We start from the raw sequence: 22,473 nt of genomic DNA on the forward strand, positions 1-22,473 counted from the left end.
CAAAACTAGACTTTGGCAAACTTGGCCCCAAATGGGATGTCTTCATCAAACCCTCCCAGCTTCAAGGCTCTGGGATCTATAAGGAAGATGAGGTAGAAAGATTCTAAGAACCAGCCCACAGAGGAAGAGGATCCAGGCAGTCCTGATGGGACCTGCTAAGGTAGTATCAGACAGTAAGAGAAGAGGACTTCCCCTATCAGTGGACTTGGGAAGAGAGATAGGGGAGGAAGAGAGAGAGAGAGAGAGAGAGAGAGAGAGAGAGAGAGAGAGAGAGGATGGGACCAGGAGAAGATGAGGGAGGGGGCTACAACCAGGATAGAATAGAAAGTAAATAAATTGTAAATTGTAATAATAATGATGATGAAAAAAATTCTATGAGCCAGATGATGATGATGATGAAAAGATTCTATGAGCCAGAGATGGTGAATAATGCTGAGGAAATGGCATCTCCCAACACAACAGGACTGATACAGATATGACACAGAGCCTGTGATAGCACCCATAAGAGCTATACAGGCTCAAACCAGACAAAATCCCAACACTCAGAAGGTGAAGTCTTGCCCCTAACTCAAAAGCTTTCTTTTTTTTTTTTTTTTCCTTTTTAAATTTCAATTTATTTACTTTATGCCCCAAGGGCATAGAAGGGCAGAGAAGGAAGGAACTTCTCCTCCCAGTCTCCCTACTTCTCAAACCTTCCCCGTTGCCTTCTCCCTTTCCCCCCAGAAAAGGGGAGTACCCTCAACCCTGTATCAACCATTCCCAGTACATCAAGTCACATCAGGACTAAGCATATTCTCATTCTCTGAGGCCAGGCAAGGCAGTGCTGTTCAGGGAAAGTGATCCAAAAGCAGGCAATAGAGTCCACGTTAGAAAACAGTGACCTCCTCTTCTCGCCAGATGCCACATATGAAGACCAAGCTGCCCTGTGACCATATGTGTGCAGGGGGCCTAGGTCCAGATCATGCATGCTCCTTAGTTGATGTCAGTCTCTGAAAGTACCCACAGAACTGGGTTAGTTTCTCTGTTGGTCTTCTTTTAAAGTTCCTGTCCCCTCCAGATCCTTCTGTCTTTTCTCCAATACTTCCACAGGATCCCTGGAGCTCACTTAAAGAAATGATCAATGTCCTTAGCCTTCAGAGATATGCAAGTCAAAATGACTCTAAGATTCTATCTTACACCAGTCAGAATGACTAGGATAAAAAACTCAAGTGACAGCACATGCTATTGAGGATGTGAAGAAAGGAGAAAACTTCACCATTGCTAGTGGGAAGGCAAATTTGTACAACCTCTCTGGAAACCAATCTGGTGTTTTCTAGGAAAACTGGGAGTAGTTCTACCTCAACACCCAGCTATACCACGCCTGGGCATATACTGAAAAGATGTTCCACCATACAAGGATATTTGCTCAACTATGTTCATAGCGGCTTTATTTGTAATTGCCAGAATATGGAAACAACCTAGATGTCTCCCAATCAAAGAATGGATACAGACATTGTGGTACATTTACATAATGGAATACTACTCAGTTATTAAAAAAAAATCATGAAATTTGCAGGCAAATGGGTGAAACTAGAAAGATCATCCCAAGTGAGGTAACCCAGACTCAGAAAGATGCATGTTATGTACTTACTTATATGTTGATATTAGACCTATAGTACATGATAACCATACCAAAATCCACAGACCTGAAGAAGCTAAGAAACAAGAAGGGCCCACAGGCTAATGCTAGAATGTCACTCAGAAGGGAAAATAGAATAGACAGCAGAAGTAGATGAAGAGAGGGAACTGGGCAGGAGATGGAGTGGGGAGGGAAACAAGGTTGTAGATCAGATATGTGGAGAATGGGCGTGGGAGGTGAGAGGACTGGGAACAAGAAGGGAAACTGAGGCGGGACATGTCTTTACCAAGCTGGAGGCCTGCAAGAGGGTAGGCTCCTGGGAGGATATGGGCATGACTCTAGCTGAGACTCTAGCTGAGACAGGGGTGGGGAGAATGAAGACTGAAGTGACTACCTTCTAACCAGGCAGGATTAGTGGAAGGAGGGGAACAAGTATCCACCAACAAAACCTATGATCCAAAAATTTCCCTGCCTAAAAGAAGTTCAGGGATAATGAGGGAACAAAGTCTGGGGGAAAGTCCAACAATTGGCCCAACATGAGACCCACCCCATGGTGATACTCTGCTATGTTCCAGACACGAGTTTAACTTGACTGTCATCTGGGAGGCTCTAGTCAGCAGCTGATTGAGACAGATGCTGGGACGTGTAGTAAAAAGCTATTTTCAATTGGTATCTGTAGGAAAAGGAGAAATCAGTTTTCTTCAAACACAGTGTCAATAGAATAGGCATAGCAATCAGACTCGAGGGCAAGTCCTATGCCCAGGAGGAATAGTTCGAAAAAACAAAAACAAAAATAAAAACAAATCAAAACAAAAAAAAACAATCCATCATGCCTTTTTGTGTGTGCACTTCACTGGTGTTTTTTAGTTTCTTTTTTCCCTTTTCCCCCTTCCTTCTTCCCTTCCTCCTTCCTTCCTTCCTTCCTTCCTTCTTTCCTTCCTCCCCCTTACCCCCCCGCCATTTGATTGTTGTCTCATTTTGATTTTGAGATAAGTCTTTTTATGTAACACTGGTTGTCCTGAAATTCACAATGCAGACCAGCCTGGCCTCAAAATCAGAGAGAGCCACTTCCCTCTGCCTCCTGAGTGCTGGGGTTTAAAGGCCTGTGACACCATGCCCAGCTTCTTTTTTGTTAGAGAGAGAGAGGGAGAGGGAGAGGAAGGGAGGGAGGGGAAGAAATGAAAACATGAAGTTGGGTGGACAGAAAGGTAAGAGGTAAGGAGAATATGGGATGAGTTGGAGAAAAAAAAAGAATTAAAATATATGTATGAAAATTTTTAGTAACAATCAATTAAAACAGAAACCAATCAAAACCTAACTTTTGCCATACAAATATAAACCTCAAATGAGATTTTACAAAAATTATTGTTCAGAAATTTAGAGAAGGACTGTAATGTTCTATTGTCTTCACACACAGTACCATTTTCACTTAACAGTGGATTACAAGCTAATAGATGCACAGTAAGCCGAAAACACTATGGGTTCTAACTCATTGTAACACATCTGAATGGTCACTTACTAAACACAAACACTATAAAATGATTCCTTTAGATCAGGTGGCCAATGGAAGCTGTGCCTTACCTATAAAATTCAGTCACTAAGAGTAACCCAATAGGATTATTATGAGCAATAGAAGATACTCAATATTTATTAGTTTTGATGGTGATTGTCATTATTAATTAACAAATAATTATGAACTATGAATATAGGCTGAAGCAGTGACACTCTATAACATATAGAAAAGACTCACTCCATTACTTAGACTAAATTGAAGTCTGTATCATTCTCTTACCTCCAAATGCATATTTTCTGGAGAGATTATTTTGGTGAAAATGATAGCAGGTGCTCCAGTTATTCGTACAGAAAAATCTGTCAAGATGGGGGTCAAAATTGCTCTCCTTTCTTGATGTCTTTGTATGCTAAAAAGATAAAGCAAACAATTGTTAATCATAACAAATTAAAAACAGAAAATTATTAGTCACTTGATATTTTTCAACGATAACTTCATTTTTGTTTAAATCTGTACTATAAACATGCACAGCAAAATTTCACCATCGTTTTGGGAGTGCCTGTTTGGTTTTTATTGTCAGTTCCTTTGGTTCTGTAAGATCTCAAAAAACTGGCAGAATAAAGAACCACTGAGAAATTCAAATGAACTTAGGCAGTTTCATATCAATGCCTTTCACTGAATTATGTTTTCTGTTTATAATTCTATTTCTTCTTTCAATATTTCATATCTCTGTTATTAACATCAATAATCTTACTGTTTTTGAAATAATTTTTAGTTTCCAATTTTTAATACATTATATGGGCCATTTGACAATGGACATCTCCCCCTTCCCCTCACCCCCACCAAATTCTCCCAAGTCTCCCTATGGAGCTCTAGCTGGCTTGGAATTTTTCTTTGTAAGACTAGCCTAGCCTTGAGCTTGCAATGATCCTCTTGCCTCTACTCCCAAGTATGGGGATTATTACAGGTGTGAGCCATGGTGCTCAACTCTTCACTCTTTTGGTTTTTAATCTTTCTTTCTTTCTTTCTTTCTTTCTTTCTTTCTTTCTTTCTTTCTTTCTTCTTACTGACATGCCTTTTTGTGGAGATAAACATTTATTCACAGGGCAAACTATTTATGTTACAATTATGTTATTGGTTTGTAATATTGAATTTGTATGTTCATTTTCTAGCTTCTTGTACATGATTATTTCTCTTTCTTATTCTTTCTTTCTTTCTTTCTTTCTCTCTCTCTCTCTCTCTCTCTCTTCCTTTCTCTCTTTCTCTCTTTCTCTTTCATCTCTTTACAGCCTGATTCAAGCCTCCACCTTCCTCTCTTCATTCCCCCCTCCTTCTTCTCAGAGAAGGGGATGCCCCCAAAGGGTGTCAACCCACCCTGACACTTCAAGTCACAGTGGTGCTGTTTTTACCGTAAGCTCTAAGATTCATTTATGTTTATGAATAATAATATGGACATTAAAGCCCTTTTTATCTATCAAATAGCTTTTCTTTTTGAAACTGAAGGATTCCTCAAAATGAGCATGTAAGATGGAAAGATCATACTCAGCCTTATGATACAAATGAGGAAGTGGAGCTCAGTAACTGGATTGGATATTTAATGGATAAAATACTTCCAGAACTTGGCCTGCAGTAAGTTGTCTCTGTCATAGTTTCTGGTCTATTTTAATTATACTTTATATGTTTTCATCTTTGATTAGTTATTTCTGCTTGACACCTATGACTGCTAGTAATTCAAAGGAAGATGAAACTAAAAAACACCACTGAGAAACACAACTTTTCCTGGTACAGATATACCAAGTGACTCTCTGCAGTTTTACATTTCACTTTATGAAATAATACATCACTGTGTTTATGTTTGGCTAGAAGCCACACCTCCAAATTTCCTATAAATTAATTTAATATTCTCCATAAATACAACCTTTTTATTCCTTATGATAAAATGATTAAGTTGAAAGCAGAAAATTGACATGAGTTATACTGCATGTGAAAATGTAGGTAAAATGAAAGTCTTTCTGCATCTTTAAAAAAAAAATCAGGACAGTCTAGAGAGCACTAATGTCTTTTGTTAAATTTCCAATGGGCAGTGCTTTATACGGTATCTGCCAAAAAAGCAAATTGGATCATCTGGTTCTGTGACACATAGCTATTGGATTTCAAGAAAGTCAATTTTAAAGAATTAAGAGATCTGGTAAGTAGAGAGCAACAGGAAGAAGCATTAAAATCTGTGACTACGGAGGAAAGGGTTAGATCCTAAGAGACACCATAATTACAGTCTAACAGCTCAAATTCCATAAAATGACAAACGTGAGAAACACAAAAAATGATGTGCTCTAGAAGCGGAGGGAGCGCTGAGACACAAGGCACGTTAGAGACGCCTTAAATGGAAGCAATGGCAGCAAACCAAGTAGGAGCAAACACTAACTAAAGCACTGTGGGAAAGAAAAAGGTACTTGTCCCTATTATTTATTTTTTCTCACTTGTGTGATGAATTAAATCAGTGACCCCCAAGTAGAAAAACCCTATTAACACAGCAGGAAAGAGGAAATCTCAACAAATCAACAGTCATTGTCCTGATGTCTTCTCTTCTGTGCTATCACTGATAAACATTTGAAGTAATGATAAACTTTTAAAAAACAATTAAAAAATTTTTAAATCAATAATTTTCAACGATGAATATTGGCAGAGGTTCCTGACAGACTTGGGGGTCAAGACTGAGATGGTGAACTGCCTTAATAAGGCTAATAAAGTACCAATCCATCTGAAAAGGAAGAACAGGAAGAGCCTCGCTTAGCAAGAACGCACTGAAAGGGGCAGAGACCTCCCTAGTAATTTTAATCCTATTAGGGATTTATCCTCTTTATATGTACCTAATTTATATTATCTAGGAAGTACAGGAATAATCATTTTAAATTATTTATTAGAACAAAACAGCTACAGTTACAAAACAGATTTCATGTTTGTCATGAAAAGCAGTATCAATATAGAAACATCTATCTTGGGTATGTTAAAATTACTAAGTGCCCTAACAACAAGATGACAAAGTGTAGGCATTCCCCAGTACTGTCTGACCTGCTGGCCATGTTCCATTCCAGTGCTGGGTTCTGAGAATTCCTCTCATTCTCTGTTGGCACACCTCCCACACCACCTCCTTTCTCTGGCTTGAGCTGATCCCACTGGGCGGTACCAATATTGATGGACTGCAGGTCTATTTGGTACTGTCTATCTTCAATTTCTGATCCCGGATCTCGTAGAATTCCTAAGTTCAAGGCTTTCCTGAGAAAACAATAAAAAAAATGTATAGAAAGAAACATTCTAAGCTTATTTGGTATCATAACCATGTTTATCCTAAATTGACAATTAAGATGAATGACCATATTAGTTAATGCACTAGGTTAATCACAGATATAATAAAAGTCTTAGCAAGTTACCATACACTATTTTATAAGGATAGGCAAATATAATTATGAAGTATGATGATTGTTTTACACTATTCACAGCACTATACTCTTTTTCCAAGTGCTTCTACATATATGATTTTAAGATTGTGATTCTTTCAGTTTCTACTTATGATAACTAAAAAAAAATAAAAAAACTGGGGGGAATCCAAGATGGTGGTGACCAGCGCACACTGTATTCAGAGGAGCTGAAACTCCGAATTGGTGAGTCCAGGGGCTGTGGAACCCAAAACAATGGTAGGAGGAGTCTGGGGAGAAGGGGGATAAACCCTGATCTGAGTCGAATAGGACACAGATCCGTGGACAACTCTGTGGACCTCTGCTGGAGAATCGATTCCCGGGCACTTCCCTGTAATGGGCGGAGGCAGCTGTGGAGGTATCCAAGCCTGCAGTGGAGGATGTGGTGGAGGTGCAACCAACAAGGAGGCAGCAGTGGAGGGTAACACAACTAGCAGCTGTAGCAGAGGAGGCACCCCGCAGTGCACATAGCCTCCCTGCACACAGTGCTGCCTGCTCCAAGCACAGATCTCCCTCCTTGAGATTTAAGACTGAGAACACTCACCCCCCCACATACCCCCGTGGCATTTTTCCCATGACCACTGGTTTCCAACCTTGCCTGAGGGGGAAGCAGCAGAGGAAGCACATAGCACTTCCCACCTCAGAGAGCAGAGTCAAGCCCAGCCTGTTGTGCTCACAGCTTCTAGCACAGAGCACAAGGCTGGGCACACAGAACCCACAACAGAGCACTTGTCTCCCCCCCCCACCCCCCGCACCCCCACAGCCACAGACCTCAGAGTCCAGCCTGCAGAGCCCTCCACAGATTGGAGACCTGGAGACCACTGGGTATTCAGGAAACCTGTGTAGGCTCTTTGTACCCACAATCTGTGCTTGCTAACCCTGCTAGCATCCACATCCCCTCCTGCGCTTGCTCCCAACCCCCATATCCCAAGCACCTACACTCTCTAGCACTCCCCTTCAAGACACACTTGTGCACGCCTGCAGACACACACACACATACACACACTCACTCCCCCGCAATAACGAATCTGCGCCAGTGGCTTTCCCTCTCTCAGGTACAACTGAAACAACAGCACACACTCTCAAACCACTGGACCTCCCTGATCTTCCTGAAGAATACTCCAGACACCAGATAAAGACAGTTCCAGTCTGAAGTTCAGACTCAAGGAAAAAACAGTCAAGATCACATATAAGCAAATGTCCAAAGGTAGGCGTAAGAACTCACCCCCCAAAAAAAATCAGGACAACTTGGCCATACCAGCAACCCCCAAAAGCAATGGATATTTTAATTCAGCAGAAACACAGGAAAATGTCGTTAAAGCTATGCTTATGCAGTTATTAGAGGAACAAAAACAGGAAATGAACAGAGCTCTCAAAGAAATACAGACGACTATAACTGCCCATGTACAGGAACAATTAGAGACAGATAGAGAAGAAACAAACAAACAAAAAAAAAATAGGAGCCACATTCACTCAGATGAAGGAAATGGTGCAAAGCATGAAAACAGAATAGAATCTATAAAGAAAATGCAAACAGAGAAAACTCTGGAGCTGGAGAACTTAGAGAAAAGATCAGGAACCACAAAGATAAGCATCACCAAGAGAATACAAGGGATGGAAGAGAGAATCTCGGGTGCTGAAAATACACTTGATGAAATTGATTCCTCCCTCAAAGAAACAGTAAAATCAGAGAAGTCCCAAACACAAAACATCCAAGAAATCAAGGATGCCATGAAAAGACAAAACCTAAGAATAACAGGAATAGATGAAAGAAAAAGAAGAATCCAGGCTCCAAGGACCGGAAAACATTTTTAAGAAAATCATAGAAGAAAATTTTCCCAACTTAAGGAAAGAGATATCCATAAACATACAAGAAGCCTACAGAACACCAAATAGACAAGACCAGAAAAGAAATACTTTACATGACATCACAGTCAAAACACTAACCCTACAAAACAAAGTAAAAATATTAAAGGCAGCAAGGGAAAAAGGTCAAGTAACATATGAAGGCAGACCAATCAGAATCACACCAGACTTCTCAGCAGAAACAAGGAAAGCCACAAGAGCCTGGGCAGTGGTCATGCAGTCTTGAAGGGACCACAGATGCCAACCAGACTACTATACCCAGCAAAGCTATCAATCAACATAGATGGAGAAAACGAAATATTCCATGATAAAACTAAATTTAAGCAATATCTATACAGCAACCCAGCCCTACAGAAGATACTAGAAGGAAAACTCCAATCCAATGAAATCAAGTACACCAAAGAAAATATAGGATACAGATAATTTCCCCAAAAAAATTAAAAGAAAAAAAAAAAAGCAAGGAATCATAGTAAGACCAGCAACTCCACAATAAAAGGAACTAAAAGTCATTGGTCACTATTATCTGTCAACATCAATGGACTCAACTCTCCAATAAAAAGACACAGACTAACAGAATGGTTGCAGAAACAGGAACCAACATTCTGCTGCATCCAAGAAACAAACTTATGCAAAAAAGATAAACACTACCTCAGAGTAAAGGGCTGGAAAAATGTTTTTCCAAGCAAATGGACCCAGAAAACAAGCTGGGGTAGCGATTCTAATATCTAATAAAATAGACTTTCAACCAAAATTAATCAAAAAATGAGGAGGGGCACTTCCTTCTCATCAAAGGAAAATTCCAACAGGAGGACATCACAATTCTGAACATCTATGCCCCAAATACAAGATCACCTACATTTATAAATGAAATATTATTAAAGCTGAAATCACACATTGATCCCAACACCTTAATAGTGGGAGATTTCAACACTCTACTCTCACCAAGGGACAGGTCATCTGGTCAGAAGTAAAACAGGGAAACAAGGGCACTTACAAGAGGCCCTAAATCAAATGGACCTAATAGATGTCTACAGAACTTTCCATCCAAAATCAAAAGAGTATACCTTCTTTTCAGCACCTCAAGGAACCTTCTCCAAAATAGACCGTATAGTTGGTCACAAAGCAAGCCTCAGCAGATACAAGATTGAAATAATCCCTTGTGTCCTATCTGACCATCATGGTCTAAAGCTGGACCCTAACAACAACAGAAACAGCAAAAAGCCTGCACATACTTGGAAACTGAACAACTCGCTACTCAATGACAGCTTGGTTAGGGAAGAAATAAAGACAGAAATTAAAGACTTCCTAGAATTCAATGAAAATGAAAGCACAACATACCCAAACTTATGGGACACAATGAAGGCAGTGCTAAGAGGAAAACTCATAGCACTGCCTTAAATGTGTCCCATAGGCACCTTCAAGAAAGAAATTTGAAACATCTCATACAAGCAACTTAATGGCCCAACTGAAAGCCCTAGGGAAAAAAAAAAAAAAAAAAAAAAAGAGAAGCAGATACACCCAAGAGGAGCAGACGGCAAGAAATAATCAAACTCAGGGCTGAAATCAATCAATTAGAAACAAATAAAACTATTCAAAGAATCAAAGAAACCAAGATCTAGTTCTTTGAGAAAATCAACAAGCTAGACAAACCTTTAGCCAAACTAACTAAACTGTAGAGAGAAACTATCCAAATCAGCAAAATCAGAAATGAAAAGGGGGACATAACTACAGGCACTGAGGAAATCCAAACAATCATTAGGTCTTACTAAAAAAGCCTATATACCACAAAATTTGAAAATCTAAAAGAAATGGACAATTTTCTTGATAGATTCCATCTACCTAAATTAAGTCAAGATCAGGTAGAAAGACTGAATAGTCCCATATCCCTCAAGGAAATAAAAGCAGTCATCAACAGTCTCCCTTCCAAAAAGAGTCCTGGACCAGATGGATTCAGTGCAGAATTCTACCAGACCTTCAAAGATGTGCTAACTCCAATTCTCTCCAAACTATTCCACAAAATAGAGACAAAAGGAACATTACCAAACTCATTCTATGAAGCCACAGTCACCTTGATACCTAAACCACACAAAGACCCAACTAAAAAGGAGAACTTCAGACCTATCTCTCTTATGAACATTGATGCAAAAATATATTCAAGAACACATAAAAGATATCATCCACCATGACCAAGTAGGCTTGATCCCAGGCATGCAAGGGTGGTTCAATATACAGAAATCCATCAATGTCATCCACCATATAAACAAACTGAAGGAGAAAAACCATATGATCATATCCTTAGATCCCGAAAAAGCATTTGACAAAATCCAACACCCATTCATGTTTAAAGTCTTGGAGAGATCAGGGATACAAGGCATAGAACTAAACATAGTAAAGGCGATATACAGCAAGCCTATAGCCAACATCAAACTCAATGGAGAGAAACTTAAATCATTCCCACTGAAATCAGGGACAAGGCAAGGCTGCCCACTCTCTCCATATCTTTTCAGCATTGTTCATGAAGTCCTAGCTAGAGCAATAAGACAACTAAAGGAGATCAAGGGATACAAATCTGAAAGGAAGAAGTCAAAGTATCACTATTTGCAGATGATGTGATAGTATACATGAGTGAGCCCAAAAATTCAACCAGAGAACTCCTTCACCTGATAAACACTTTCAGCAAAGTGGCAGGATACAAAATCAACTAAAAAAATCAAAAGCCCTCCTGTATACCAAAGACAAAAGGTCCGAGAAAGAAATTAGGGAAACAACACCCTTCACAGTAGCCACTAATAACATAAAGTACCTTGGGGTGATGCTAACCAAGTAAGTGAAAGACCTGTTTGAGAATAACTTCAAGTCTCTGAAGAATGAAATTGAAGAAGATATAAATAAGAAGATGGAAAGATCTCCCGTGCTCATGGATTGGTAGGATTAACATTGTGAAAATGGCCATCCTGCCAAAAGCAATCTACAGTTTCAACACAATTCCCATCAAAATACCAACTCAATTCTTTACAGACCTTAAAAGAATGATTCTCAGCTTCATATAGAGAAACAAACAAACAAAAAAAAAAAACAGAATTTCTACAACGATCCTGTACAACAACAGATCACCTGGAGGTATCTCCATCCCTGATCTCAAGTTTAACTACAGAGCAATAGTAATAAAAATTGCATGGTATTGGCATAGAAACAGAAAGGAGGATCAATGGATCTGAATAGAAGACCCAGAAATAAACCCACACACCTATGAATACTTGATTTTTTTTTACAAAGAAGCCAAAACCATTCAATGGAAAAAAGACAGCATCTTCAACAAATGGTACAGGTCCAACTGGATGTCTATATGCAGAAAAATGAAAATAGATCTGTATTTATCACTTTGCACAAAACTAAAGTCCAAGTGGATTAAAGACCTCAACATAAAACCAGACACATTAAATTGGTTAGAAGAAAAAGTGGGGAAGACCCTAGAACTCATCGGCACAGGAGACAACTTCCTGAACAGAACACCAGCAGCATAGGCTCTAAGAGCATCAATCAATAAATGGGACCTCATGAAACTGAAAAACTTCTGTAAAGCAAAAGACACTGTCATCAAAACAAAATGACAGCCTATAGACTGGGAAAGGATCTTCACCAACCCTACATCTGACAGAGGGCTAATATCCAGTATATATAAAGAACTCAAGAATTTAAAAAGCAACAAATCACGTAATCCAGTTAAAAAATGGGGCACGCAGTTAAACAGAGAACTCTCTGTAGGGGACTGTAGAATGGCAGAAAAACACTTCAATGCTCAATGTCCTTAGCCATCAGGGAGATGCAAATCAAAACGACCCTGAGATTTCACCTTACACCCATCAGCATGGCTAAGATCAAAAACTCAAGGAACAACACATGCTGGAGAAGTTGTGGAGAAAGGGAAACCCTCCTCCTTTGCTGGTGGGAATGCAAACTTGTACAAACACTTTGGAAATCAATCTGGTGCTTTCTAAGACAATTAGGAACAGTGATTCCTCAAGATCCAGCTATACCACTCCTAGGCATATAGTCAAAAGATGCTCAAGTACACAACAAGGACATTTGCTCAACCATGTTTGTAGCAGCTTTATTTGTAATAGCCAGAACCTGGAAAGAACCCAGATGTTTATCAACTGAGGAATGGATACAGAAATTGTGGTACTTTTACACAATGGAATACGACTTAGCAATTATAAACAAGGAAATCATGAAATTTGCAGGCAAATGGTGGGACCTAGAAACTATCATTCTGAGTGAGGTATCCCAGAAGCAGAAAGACTCACATGGTATATACTCACTCATATAGACCTATAAGATAGGATAAATATACTGAAAGCTACACACCTAAAGAAGACAAACAAGAAAGAGGACCCGGGGTAAGATGATCAATCCTCACTTAGAAAGACAAATGGGATGGACACTGGATGCAGGAGAAAACAAGTAACAGGACAGGAGCCTACCACAGAGGGCCTCTGAAAGACTCTACCTAGCAGTGTATCAAAGCAGATATTAAGAGCTATAACCAAACCTTCGGCAGAGTGCAGGGAATCATATGAAAGAAGGGGGAGTTAGTAAGACCTGGAGAGGACAGGAGCTCCACAAGGACCAAACACATCAATCAGGGCACGGGGGTCTTTCATGAGACTGTTTCTCCAACCAAGGACCATGTAGGGATATAACCTAGAACCCCTGCCTGGATATAGCCCATGATAGTTCAGTATCCAAGTGGGTTCTCTAGTAAGGGGAACAGGGAGTATTTCTGACATGAACTCAATGGTGAGCTCTTCGACCCCCACCACCACTGGCGAGGGAGGAGCAGCCTTACTAGGCTACAGAAAAGGACATTGCAGCCAGTCCTGAAGAGACTTGATAAGCTAGGGTCAGATGGAAGTGGAGGAGGTCCTCCCCTATCAGTGGACTTAGAAAGGGGCAAGGAGGAGATGAGGGAGGGAGGGTAGGATTGGGAGGGAATGAGGGAGGAGGCTACGGCTCAGATACAAAGTAAATAACCTGTGATTAATATATATATATATATAAAAAAGGAATACTTAAAAAAAAAACTGTTCGGAGAAGCTGAAAAGAAGAAAAGTTGCGAAGTTAGTATGTGACAAAACATAATTGAGAGGTTCTCCTTCCCCCAAAACCTTTTCCAGGGCCAACAATACACCTTCTTAAGAACTTTATTGTCTTGTTAGACAAGGTAATGACTGGGATTTGGAGATTTGAGGCTCATATATAATATGCAAAAATTTTCAGTTTTGAAAGATTTGTCTCGGGGAGGCAGAAAAAGTTGTCAGATTGAGGCAAAAGCTAAGACTAGTTTTCCTGAATTGGACTCAAGTTCAATTTAAGGACTTTCTCCCAGATTAGGGTTCCAGTAAAATGACACACACAAAGATACAAATGCCACTGTCATATGCTAGTGAGGGGCCTTGAGTAGTGCACAGCAGGACTAGAAAGCAGAATCAGAGCCTCAAAGAGTTCACAGACACTGGCTAGCATGTATGAAAAATAACTGCTTAAAGACACAAATGTCCCCAACTTGTGACAGAAGAATACTAAACAGTAAATGTAAAACTACAAATAAGAACAGAACCATTTAAATTTAAAACTCAACAGATAACACAACAGAAGTGATAATACATAAAAGACAAAAGATGATGATCAGTTGTAGTTAAAATGAGGTTTAGCTACATAAAGAGCTTAGGGAAGAGATTTTTAAAAAAATCCTTATTGGACTTTCAGAGTGATAATACACAGAATAGAAGTGTGTGTGTGTGTGTGTGTGTGTGTGTGTGTGTGTGTGTGTATGTGCGTATATATATGTGTGTGTGTGTATATACACATATAAAAAATAAAAAGAATATTAAAATAATAATTCTTTATAATATATTAATAATGTTATTATTAATAATATAATATATATGTATACATATATATAATGTTAGGGAGCTAGGATGAGGGATTAGTAGCCTTGGATGCTGTACTCCTCTCTTGTGGTCTATTTTGGTTTCCCTGATAATACCAGAAAAGAAAGCATTACAACTGCTTCTCCTTAGGCATCCCAAAAAAATCAAACAAACCAGATACCCTTTGACAAAGGAAGAGAGACATCCTATTCTAATCCGATCAAAATATTAGACCATTATAGAATACTGCATCCTTCCTTAACACTTAATTCAACAGGACAATGTCAATCACCTGGCCAGGAGCCCACACCCCAGGAAAGTTGACTCTCCTGAACATAAGATGCTAAGGAGATGGGAAGAATGAGATAATGTACTTATCCTTCCCAGAAGCCTCACGCTCACCATAGCTGCTTAATGCACCTTATCCTGGCAGCCCTTCTAAGCCTGTTCACTTTTTTTGAGTTCAGAAATGTACAAATTTTTCTTTTCCTTTGGATACTGCTCAAAAGCCTAAGCATGCTTTCCAGGACACTCTGGGATTCTCACTATTTAGCTGAAGCCCTCACTTCTGCCATGTACCATTTTGTGACCTCCACAGCCAAACATGGTGACTTTCTGTGCCCCCAAGTCAAAAGACGTACAGTGTTCTTTTTATCTTTGTCATCTCCCTCCACATATCAATTGCTGAGATTTTCAGATAGTCTGACTTGTTTTTCTTTCAAATTCATTTAATAGCTCTCTTCTGAGTTCTTCTTTAAATTATTTTGTTAAGTAGCCTATGTTAAGGAAACCACAAAGTGAACCTAATTTTCCTGGTTACAAAACAATCAGAACATAAATGTTTTATACATTCTACCTAAAACAAAAACGATCAAATTTAAGACATTGCAGTTACAGTTTTGCCCATGAGATAAAGGAAGTTTCAACAATAGAATGATTAAAAGACAGCAAATGGAAAAACAGATACTAGACAAACACTTGTTTTAAAAAAACTGTCAGAAGTAGTCAGATTGTCATTTTAGTACATAGTTTTAACTCTACCTCAATAGTTGCACTTTAGTGTAAAGTATAACCTCTTTCAGCAATAACCTTTCAGTAATACAATAAGCAAAAAGAAAGGAAGTGGAAAATTTTAAAGTCAAATCACTACATTTGATAACATAGATATTTATTGAACACAGTATCAGAAAATAGTAAAACATGTTTCTCAAGTGCACAACGTTTATAAATCTCTATTACCTCCTAGCATAAAGCTTGCCTCAACACATTTCAATCGATTCATATCATGAAGACTGTATCCCATGAGCACAATAAAATTACCTTCAATACTTCGTTAAAAAGAACCTGCAAAACTCCTTATATTTAGAAATTTAAAAGACATTTCTAAGTTGGTTACTCCTTGGTCAAAAAAAAAAAAAAAACAATTAAGAAACAAATTCAATCTTATTCACTAAACACATGTACACAGTGGAGTTGGATACAGTGGAGATGGTACTTCATGAAAATGTACTGTTTAACAAGCTAGTATTGGTGAAGTAGACAGGCCTAGAACTCATGAGCTACACAAAAAGAGACAGAACAAACTCAAGGAAGAGTGGAATATAAGAGCAGAAATAGGTTAAATGAGATGATCAACTAGCCAAACAATAGATGAACTGGCAAAAGTGAAAAATAAAAGGATAAGAAAGAGTCAATAAGATATTTGCAATAAAAAAGGCAACAAAACTATGATGCTGTGCAGAGTAAACACAAAACAGGTGGAAGATAAGCTGGTTTTGTAGAGTCAGGAGCTTCAGACTTCTGCAGGATAAACAAAACAAAATCAATTCTCTCCTGGCTCTCACTCTCTCCACCCACCCTCCATTATTTCCCTCCCTAGAAAGCACTTCTTATTCTTTTTGTTATAGCATTAGATAATGGCCATTCTGTCATTTCTTCCACTAAACATTACATTAATTTTCCTTATACAAGTTCTTTTTTTGTGTGTGAAAACGACCCATTTAACAACCCTTACAGCAGAAATCATGACTAATATAGTGTGGTAAGTAGGAAGAAGCAAAGTCCTTCATCATTCCTCGTGTTAGGACTATCGAAGCCATACTATCTTCAACCAACCCCTCACCTGTAGTGGGGAATTTAGAAGCAATTAGAAAATAAAGACTGAACAATGAATACAACTAGAAACACACAAGGATCACCTAACACAAATGTTGGTAGCCCAGGAAAGAAGAAGGAAGTATTTAGCTAAGTTCCAAACAGAAATACCTCATGCAGGTGAAACAAAGCCCAAAGGTGAAGCAGGAGCAGATCTGGAAACCGTAAGAAGGCTCTGAACAGTTACTATATAGAAAGGGCAGGAAACAATGAAGGCCATAAGGCAAGAGGGGCATCAAGCACCAAAGAGTTCCACCACCTCTCATTAGGTAAAGTAATAAAAAATCCAAACAAGGCACACCTGTGGAAAATGGAGCTGCATGCCCCACTCCCCCCAAAAAAGGTAGGCATACTTTGCAAATGCCCATTTTACCTTTGCTGAATAGAATATAAAAATGATAGAATGACACAGCTATCCAGAGAAAGCCTGAGTTTCTGGTTAATTATGATTACTGAGATCATACTCATACAGACACAAGTGCATGTGTGAAGAGGTTGTTACATAAACTTTTAGTAAGCATGAAGGAAATCATCCTACTCTGACTCTCCTCGGCTTCAGTATAAATTGTTGAATAGAAGTGACATGAGCAGAAAGCAACACAAAGAGCTCAGGATATAAAGTGTGTATTAGGAGAATCAAAACCCAACAACAAACCAACAACACAGCAGAGAAAATACTGGTCCTCCATGAATTCAAACCATATTCTTATTAGCCTACAAGTATTGTAATAGCATGCTGGTTAATATATAATAAATCTCTACTTCCCAGGCTAAGAAAAAGTTCATTATGGAAAGCTTAGGTCAATTGAAAATACATGTGCATCTTTGCAAAACAGTTTCTTCAATAATTTCTTAGCACCTAAAATATCAAAATCAGGGCACATAAATATATTTCTAATTTACTTTCCCAAGTAAAAATTGCATGTTTATATTAGAAACTACAATAGTATGACACTCGGTTATTAGAGCTGTTAATTTAAGAAACTAGTTAATATAAAAACTGAGTTTGGTTTGATTTTTCTGTAAAAATATAGATTTTTAGGCTTATAAAATACAAGTTAATTTTTCCTTTATATTCCAGTATTTCAACAATTTATTTTCAGTTCTTTACAAAAAAATATACTACTTGTAAACCAGTAAAGGACTAAAATGCCCCAAATTAACAAAATCTGTCTTAAGAATATGATATAAATAACTTCCAACAAAAAGCTTCATAGTCCTGTTTCCTTTTGCTAGACTCATTTGCTATGGAAATAAAAATCAAATTTTCTTGTCTCCAATTCACATGTTTCTAAAAAGTTCTATGAACTTTGTTCTGTCTTATTGCTGTCTCTGAAACCAAGCAATCGAATCAGCAAAGGGGGAGAAGCACAATTCTCTTAACTTCCTTACTCTTAACACAAAAAGCTGCTTTATCAGCTGCCATGCAGGAGTTGTAATTGTAATTGCTTTAGCCTTCCAAAACTCTCCTCCCATGCCATGTCAACTATTCAGCAGGTGGCGGGGGAGGATAAGCTCAATGCTTTAATAGTTGGTCAATAATATAATCATAAGGGACCAAAGATGACTTTAAGTGTGTAACAGGAAACATAGCTTTAATGTTTTCCTTCTTAAATTGATTTAGTCTGGGACAGGCCTTTTCCATTGTTTACACAAGGAGCAGCTCATGCTGAACCATTTACTGCTCGTTGCTGAATAGGCATATCTTGGGAATTCAATGTAAAGTAGCAAAGTTCATTCACTTATAGCTCAATTGAGATCTACAAAACAAGCCAGAAAATAAGAATGTAAAACCAAGTACAACCTTTGTGTTTTGAATAAATTAAATGTCTACACATTTAGCATGAAGTCTCTGGAAATGACAGTAATTTGGAAAGTAAGTATGGCAGGAGATAAAGTGGCTGACTGTCACAGACTGAAACCAACACTGAGTTCTCAGATGAGTAATTCAGGACAGGACTCTCTTTAGCTGCAGAAGAAGCACCTGCGAAGACTGGAGGAAATGTTAGACTCCCAAATGGACAGTCTGACTCAGCAGGTCTCCACTAGGATTCAGGTAAACCTCTCCACCCCCCTTTCCTGCATGTATGCATATGGAATCTTTAAAAATATTGATTGCTGTAAGTTAATTTTTCAACTTCTTCCAATATTGAGAAAAAAAATCTAATGGATGCATTTATAAAGACAAATTACAACTGAATTAACTGGACCATAAGTGGTCCAGTAGTTCAAAGTGCAATAAAACATTTTAATAAAGACAATTCCTTTCCTATCTTCCTATTATTCATTTTATTAATATGTTTCTCTGTATCACTTAAATTCTGTTTTCTTTAATTACATACTTTCATTTCATATTGACTCTACTATAAAAACTCTAAAGCGTCTGCAGTGAGAACATACGTAATTATATTGGTGATGACACTAATAACATCACCTGCTGTCTGCAAGCATTGCTAGGGAGATCACCATCCACATGTACACTCTACTTTATAATGTTAACACGTTAGGTAGGAGATATCTTCAACAAAGCCATGCCTTGACTATCAACTTAGTCTTTTGTTTCCTATATTCTATATATAACAATATTAGAAATGATATTTTTAAAAGTATAATATTTCATTGAAATACTATAAACTTCAGGCTTCAAGCTAAACTAAATAAAGACAGCAACACCAAGACAAGAACTGATCTAAATAAAAAAAAATATTGGAAGGAAAACCACTTAGATTTAGCATTCAACAACCCAACTCCTTTAAAAACGAAATTGCATTAATTTATAATCAATGGGAAATTCCAAATCCACAAATATCACAATATTGGTCATGAAGAACATGAAGCATGAGTTTCTCAAACTGATATACCTTATTTATTAAGCTGGTAGTTTTTCAATAACAAAACAATAAAGAGAGAATGCAGAGATGAAGAAACTTTTTTCCTTTAACTGCATCATCTCATCTCCAGCCTCAAAAGGACTCTAAGCATTTTTACGATTATTTCAGTCTTAGCTTAGAAAAATGCATTTAGATTCTCAGGGTCTAATAGATAAAGGTGGAGTTTACAGGGAGAGTTGAGGTTGTGCTGACCTCCTTGTCTGTGTGGATGAGTGATGCTGGAGAATTTTTAAATCAGGTTCATATTAATGTTAGAGGAAGAACATACTAAATGCTTTAGATTCTTGGTGGTGGGCTGTGTAATCTTAAATTGCAGCTGGAATTTTACTTGATAATATTATGATAACACAGTGAGCAAATTCAGATGGAATAAAGGTTACATGAACTTATTCACAAGAAACAAGTATCTACCAATTCTTGCTGAATACTAATTTGGAGTACAATCATCATTGTTATAATAGTTGAATATTTTAAAATAATTCCTTAATCTGACTATGGGGTTAGGGTTAGGATTAAAATCCTTTCTCCAGTTCTGTCAATATCATGGACAAACCAAAAAATGAGGGTATTTTGTATATAACAATGAAAATATCAATAAATACATCATAAAATTTTAACATCATAAAATCACTTTGATCTGATCTACTCAAAAGATTTGGAACAGTTAGAAATGACCAGTTATACTCCAAAAGCCCTCAGGCCTTTTCCATTCACATAGATGAAAGATAAGACCATAATAAATACACAGCTGAGACCTGATTGTTGAATAACCAAATACCTACATCACATTTTATGCTAATAAGTGGCATATACATCATCCTTAATGATAGTTTCATAAAATTTCCCCACATGGACATTATGGTATAAAGTCACTGTTTAAAATTAAGCATGAATATTGTTTAAGTCAGTGCAATTGTATATAATTTATAATCTTTCTTATATGGCCCAAATAAGCCATACTAAATCCAAGGCAGCTTATCACTTAATGTTCTTTAATATGTGCTCTAAAAATAAAAAAGCAAAATAATTATCGCACTGTTTCATTAAAGGCATCACTACAGTGTGGATACAAATGTCTCCACACGCTCATATTTCAAAGCTTGACTTGCAACTGGTGGTGTAGTTTTGGAAGGCTGCAGACCTATAGGGTGCTGAGGTCTAGCTGGAGGAAGTGGGTCACTGGTTTGGGTTTTGTTTCCTGACCTCTGCTGTTTGATCTGCAGAGGTGTGAACAAATAACCTCACACTCCTGCCACCACAGCAGGAGCTCTTTCTGACAGCCAAGCTTTGCTTCCTGGTATACCAAGATTTAGGCCAGCATTTCCATAGTTCTTCCAGCAGAGGTTTGAGCTGCCATGGCTTATAGGTATTTTACCGGCTTAACATAGTCTCAAACCTTAAGCCCAGAGAAATGTTCCTCAACCTATGTTGCTTTTTGTCAAGTATTTTGTAACAGTAATAAAAGCAGTAATTAATATACAGCATGGAGGAATATTTTGAACTTTATATATGCTTACAAAAGCCTAGGGGAATGCTGATCTACAAACCAGGCCTACGAGGTCAACTGGCAAGACCTGCAGAATAGGTGAGCGTCTCTAGAAGAGTCAGGACTGGCAGTTCCAACAGTCATCTCTTCCAGCCACTAAGATCATGTCACTAAGAAAATTACTTGATTATAAAAATAAATATATTACTGAAAATGAGATGGCAATTTAACATAAAACTATCCTTAATTACAATAATGCTGCTACGTATAGTTACAGACCCCATACATTAAAGTTGTTTAAACTTTAATAACCTGGACCACACCAGGGTTACAATTGGTAGCAGAACACTGATCATCATACAGAAGCCATCAAACACATGAAAGGAATTACAGTACATCACACATCAAACACTCTGGCCTAGGGCTTCCTTCCTCTAATCCTACTGGCAGGAAATGGTCTACATAGCCTTTGAGGTGACTGGACACATTTAAAAGAAGTCCCTTGTTTAAAAAAAGCTCCTGGATGCTGCAGTTTTCACTAGAGGGAGAGTACCTTCTGCTCAGGACCACTGTGCCACATTCAGTCGAAGCTGTGCCCTGGAACCACAGTGAAGAGGTACTGTAACTGCACAAAACCATTTATTCTCCAAAGACTTACAAGACTGAATAACTCATGAAAATTGTGTTTTCAAATTGTGTATGCTATAGCAGGCAAATTCATCCAAAATTGAAAAGATACAACAATTTTATTGCAGATTAATATGAATAAAGCTAAATGTTATATTATTTTAAAATATATCATCTTATGAATCACCTTTTTTTTTTAACCTGAACCTGAATTATATTTTCAGTATAAGAATAAACTTCAGAAAATGTCTTTCTCAGATAACCATACTTGAACCAGGACAGTATACAAATGATTCTGGTGTACTGTTAGGTTTTTTGTTTGTTTTTGAAGAATACTACATTTCTGAAGATGAATTTTCAAATAAGATAACTGGAATTAGACAGAATACAAATCCAGATAAAACCCAGGAGAATACTTGATATGATATAAACTAGGAATGTATATACACACACACACATTCCACAATTTAAGTATGTTTATAACATAATAACACTGTTTACCAGAGTGAAAGCAAATTAAAAAAATATCTCTGAAAATTTCATTGATGTCTCTTCTGCCATTAAACTGAGCAAATGATGCTACAATTCTGTAACTCTATGCATTTGTTTATTTTTCCTAGATTTGGGGAAATTCCAAGTTCGGTGGTACTATACCTCAGTTTTATCAGGTGTTCATTTAAATCACCTGAAGATACTGAGGTTATGTTTCACTGAACATGAACTGCATGGATTCTATTCAGAACTCAAAATGACTGAGGCTGTACTTAATGCAAAGATAATGCTGTCCACACTACATCTGACAAGCTGACCTAGGACAGGCATTTCTTTCACTGTTGTGCCGGTTTATCAAACCCATACCTGAAGGACAGGCAATTCAATGAAAAGAAAAAAATTCCCAAAATTCAAAGGATTATT

At 37.8% G+C, this 22,473-nt stretch overlaps 1 protein-coding gene across 4 annotated transcripts in view; it reads right to left on the reverse strand.

Moving 5' to 3' along the window:
- The window catches only part of Vps13b (vacuolar protein sorting 13 homolog B), a 641,091-nt gene that overhangs the window by 271,092 nt on the left and 347,526 nt on the right, over positions 1 to 22,473 (reverse strand). For all 4 annotated transcript variants that reach the window (XM_060392854.1, XM_060392863.1, XM_060392849.1 and 1 more), the window contains exons 31-32: positions 6,198 to 6,401; positions 3,411 to 3,537 (exon numbers count right to left, since the gene is read on the reverse strand). In XM_060392854.1, the coding sequence (XP_060248837.1) occupies positions 3,411 to 3,537; positions 6,198 to 6,401 (331 nt within the window). The remainder of the gene's footprint in view (positions 1 to 3,410; positions 3,538 to 6,197; positions 6,402 to 22,473) is intronic.

Source organism: Meriones unguiculatus, chromosome 1 (genome assembly GCF_030254825.1).
Source record: "Meriones unguiculatus strain TT.TT164.6M chromosome 1, Bangor_MerUng_6.1, whole genome shotgun sequence".
Classification (NCBI taxonomy): Eukaryota; Metazoa; Chordata; class Mammalia; order Rodentia; family Muridae; genus Meriones; species Meriones unguiculatus.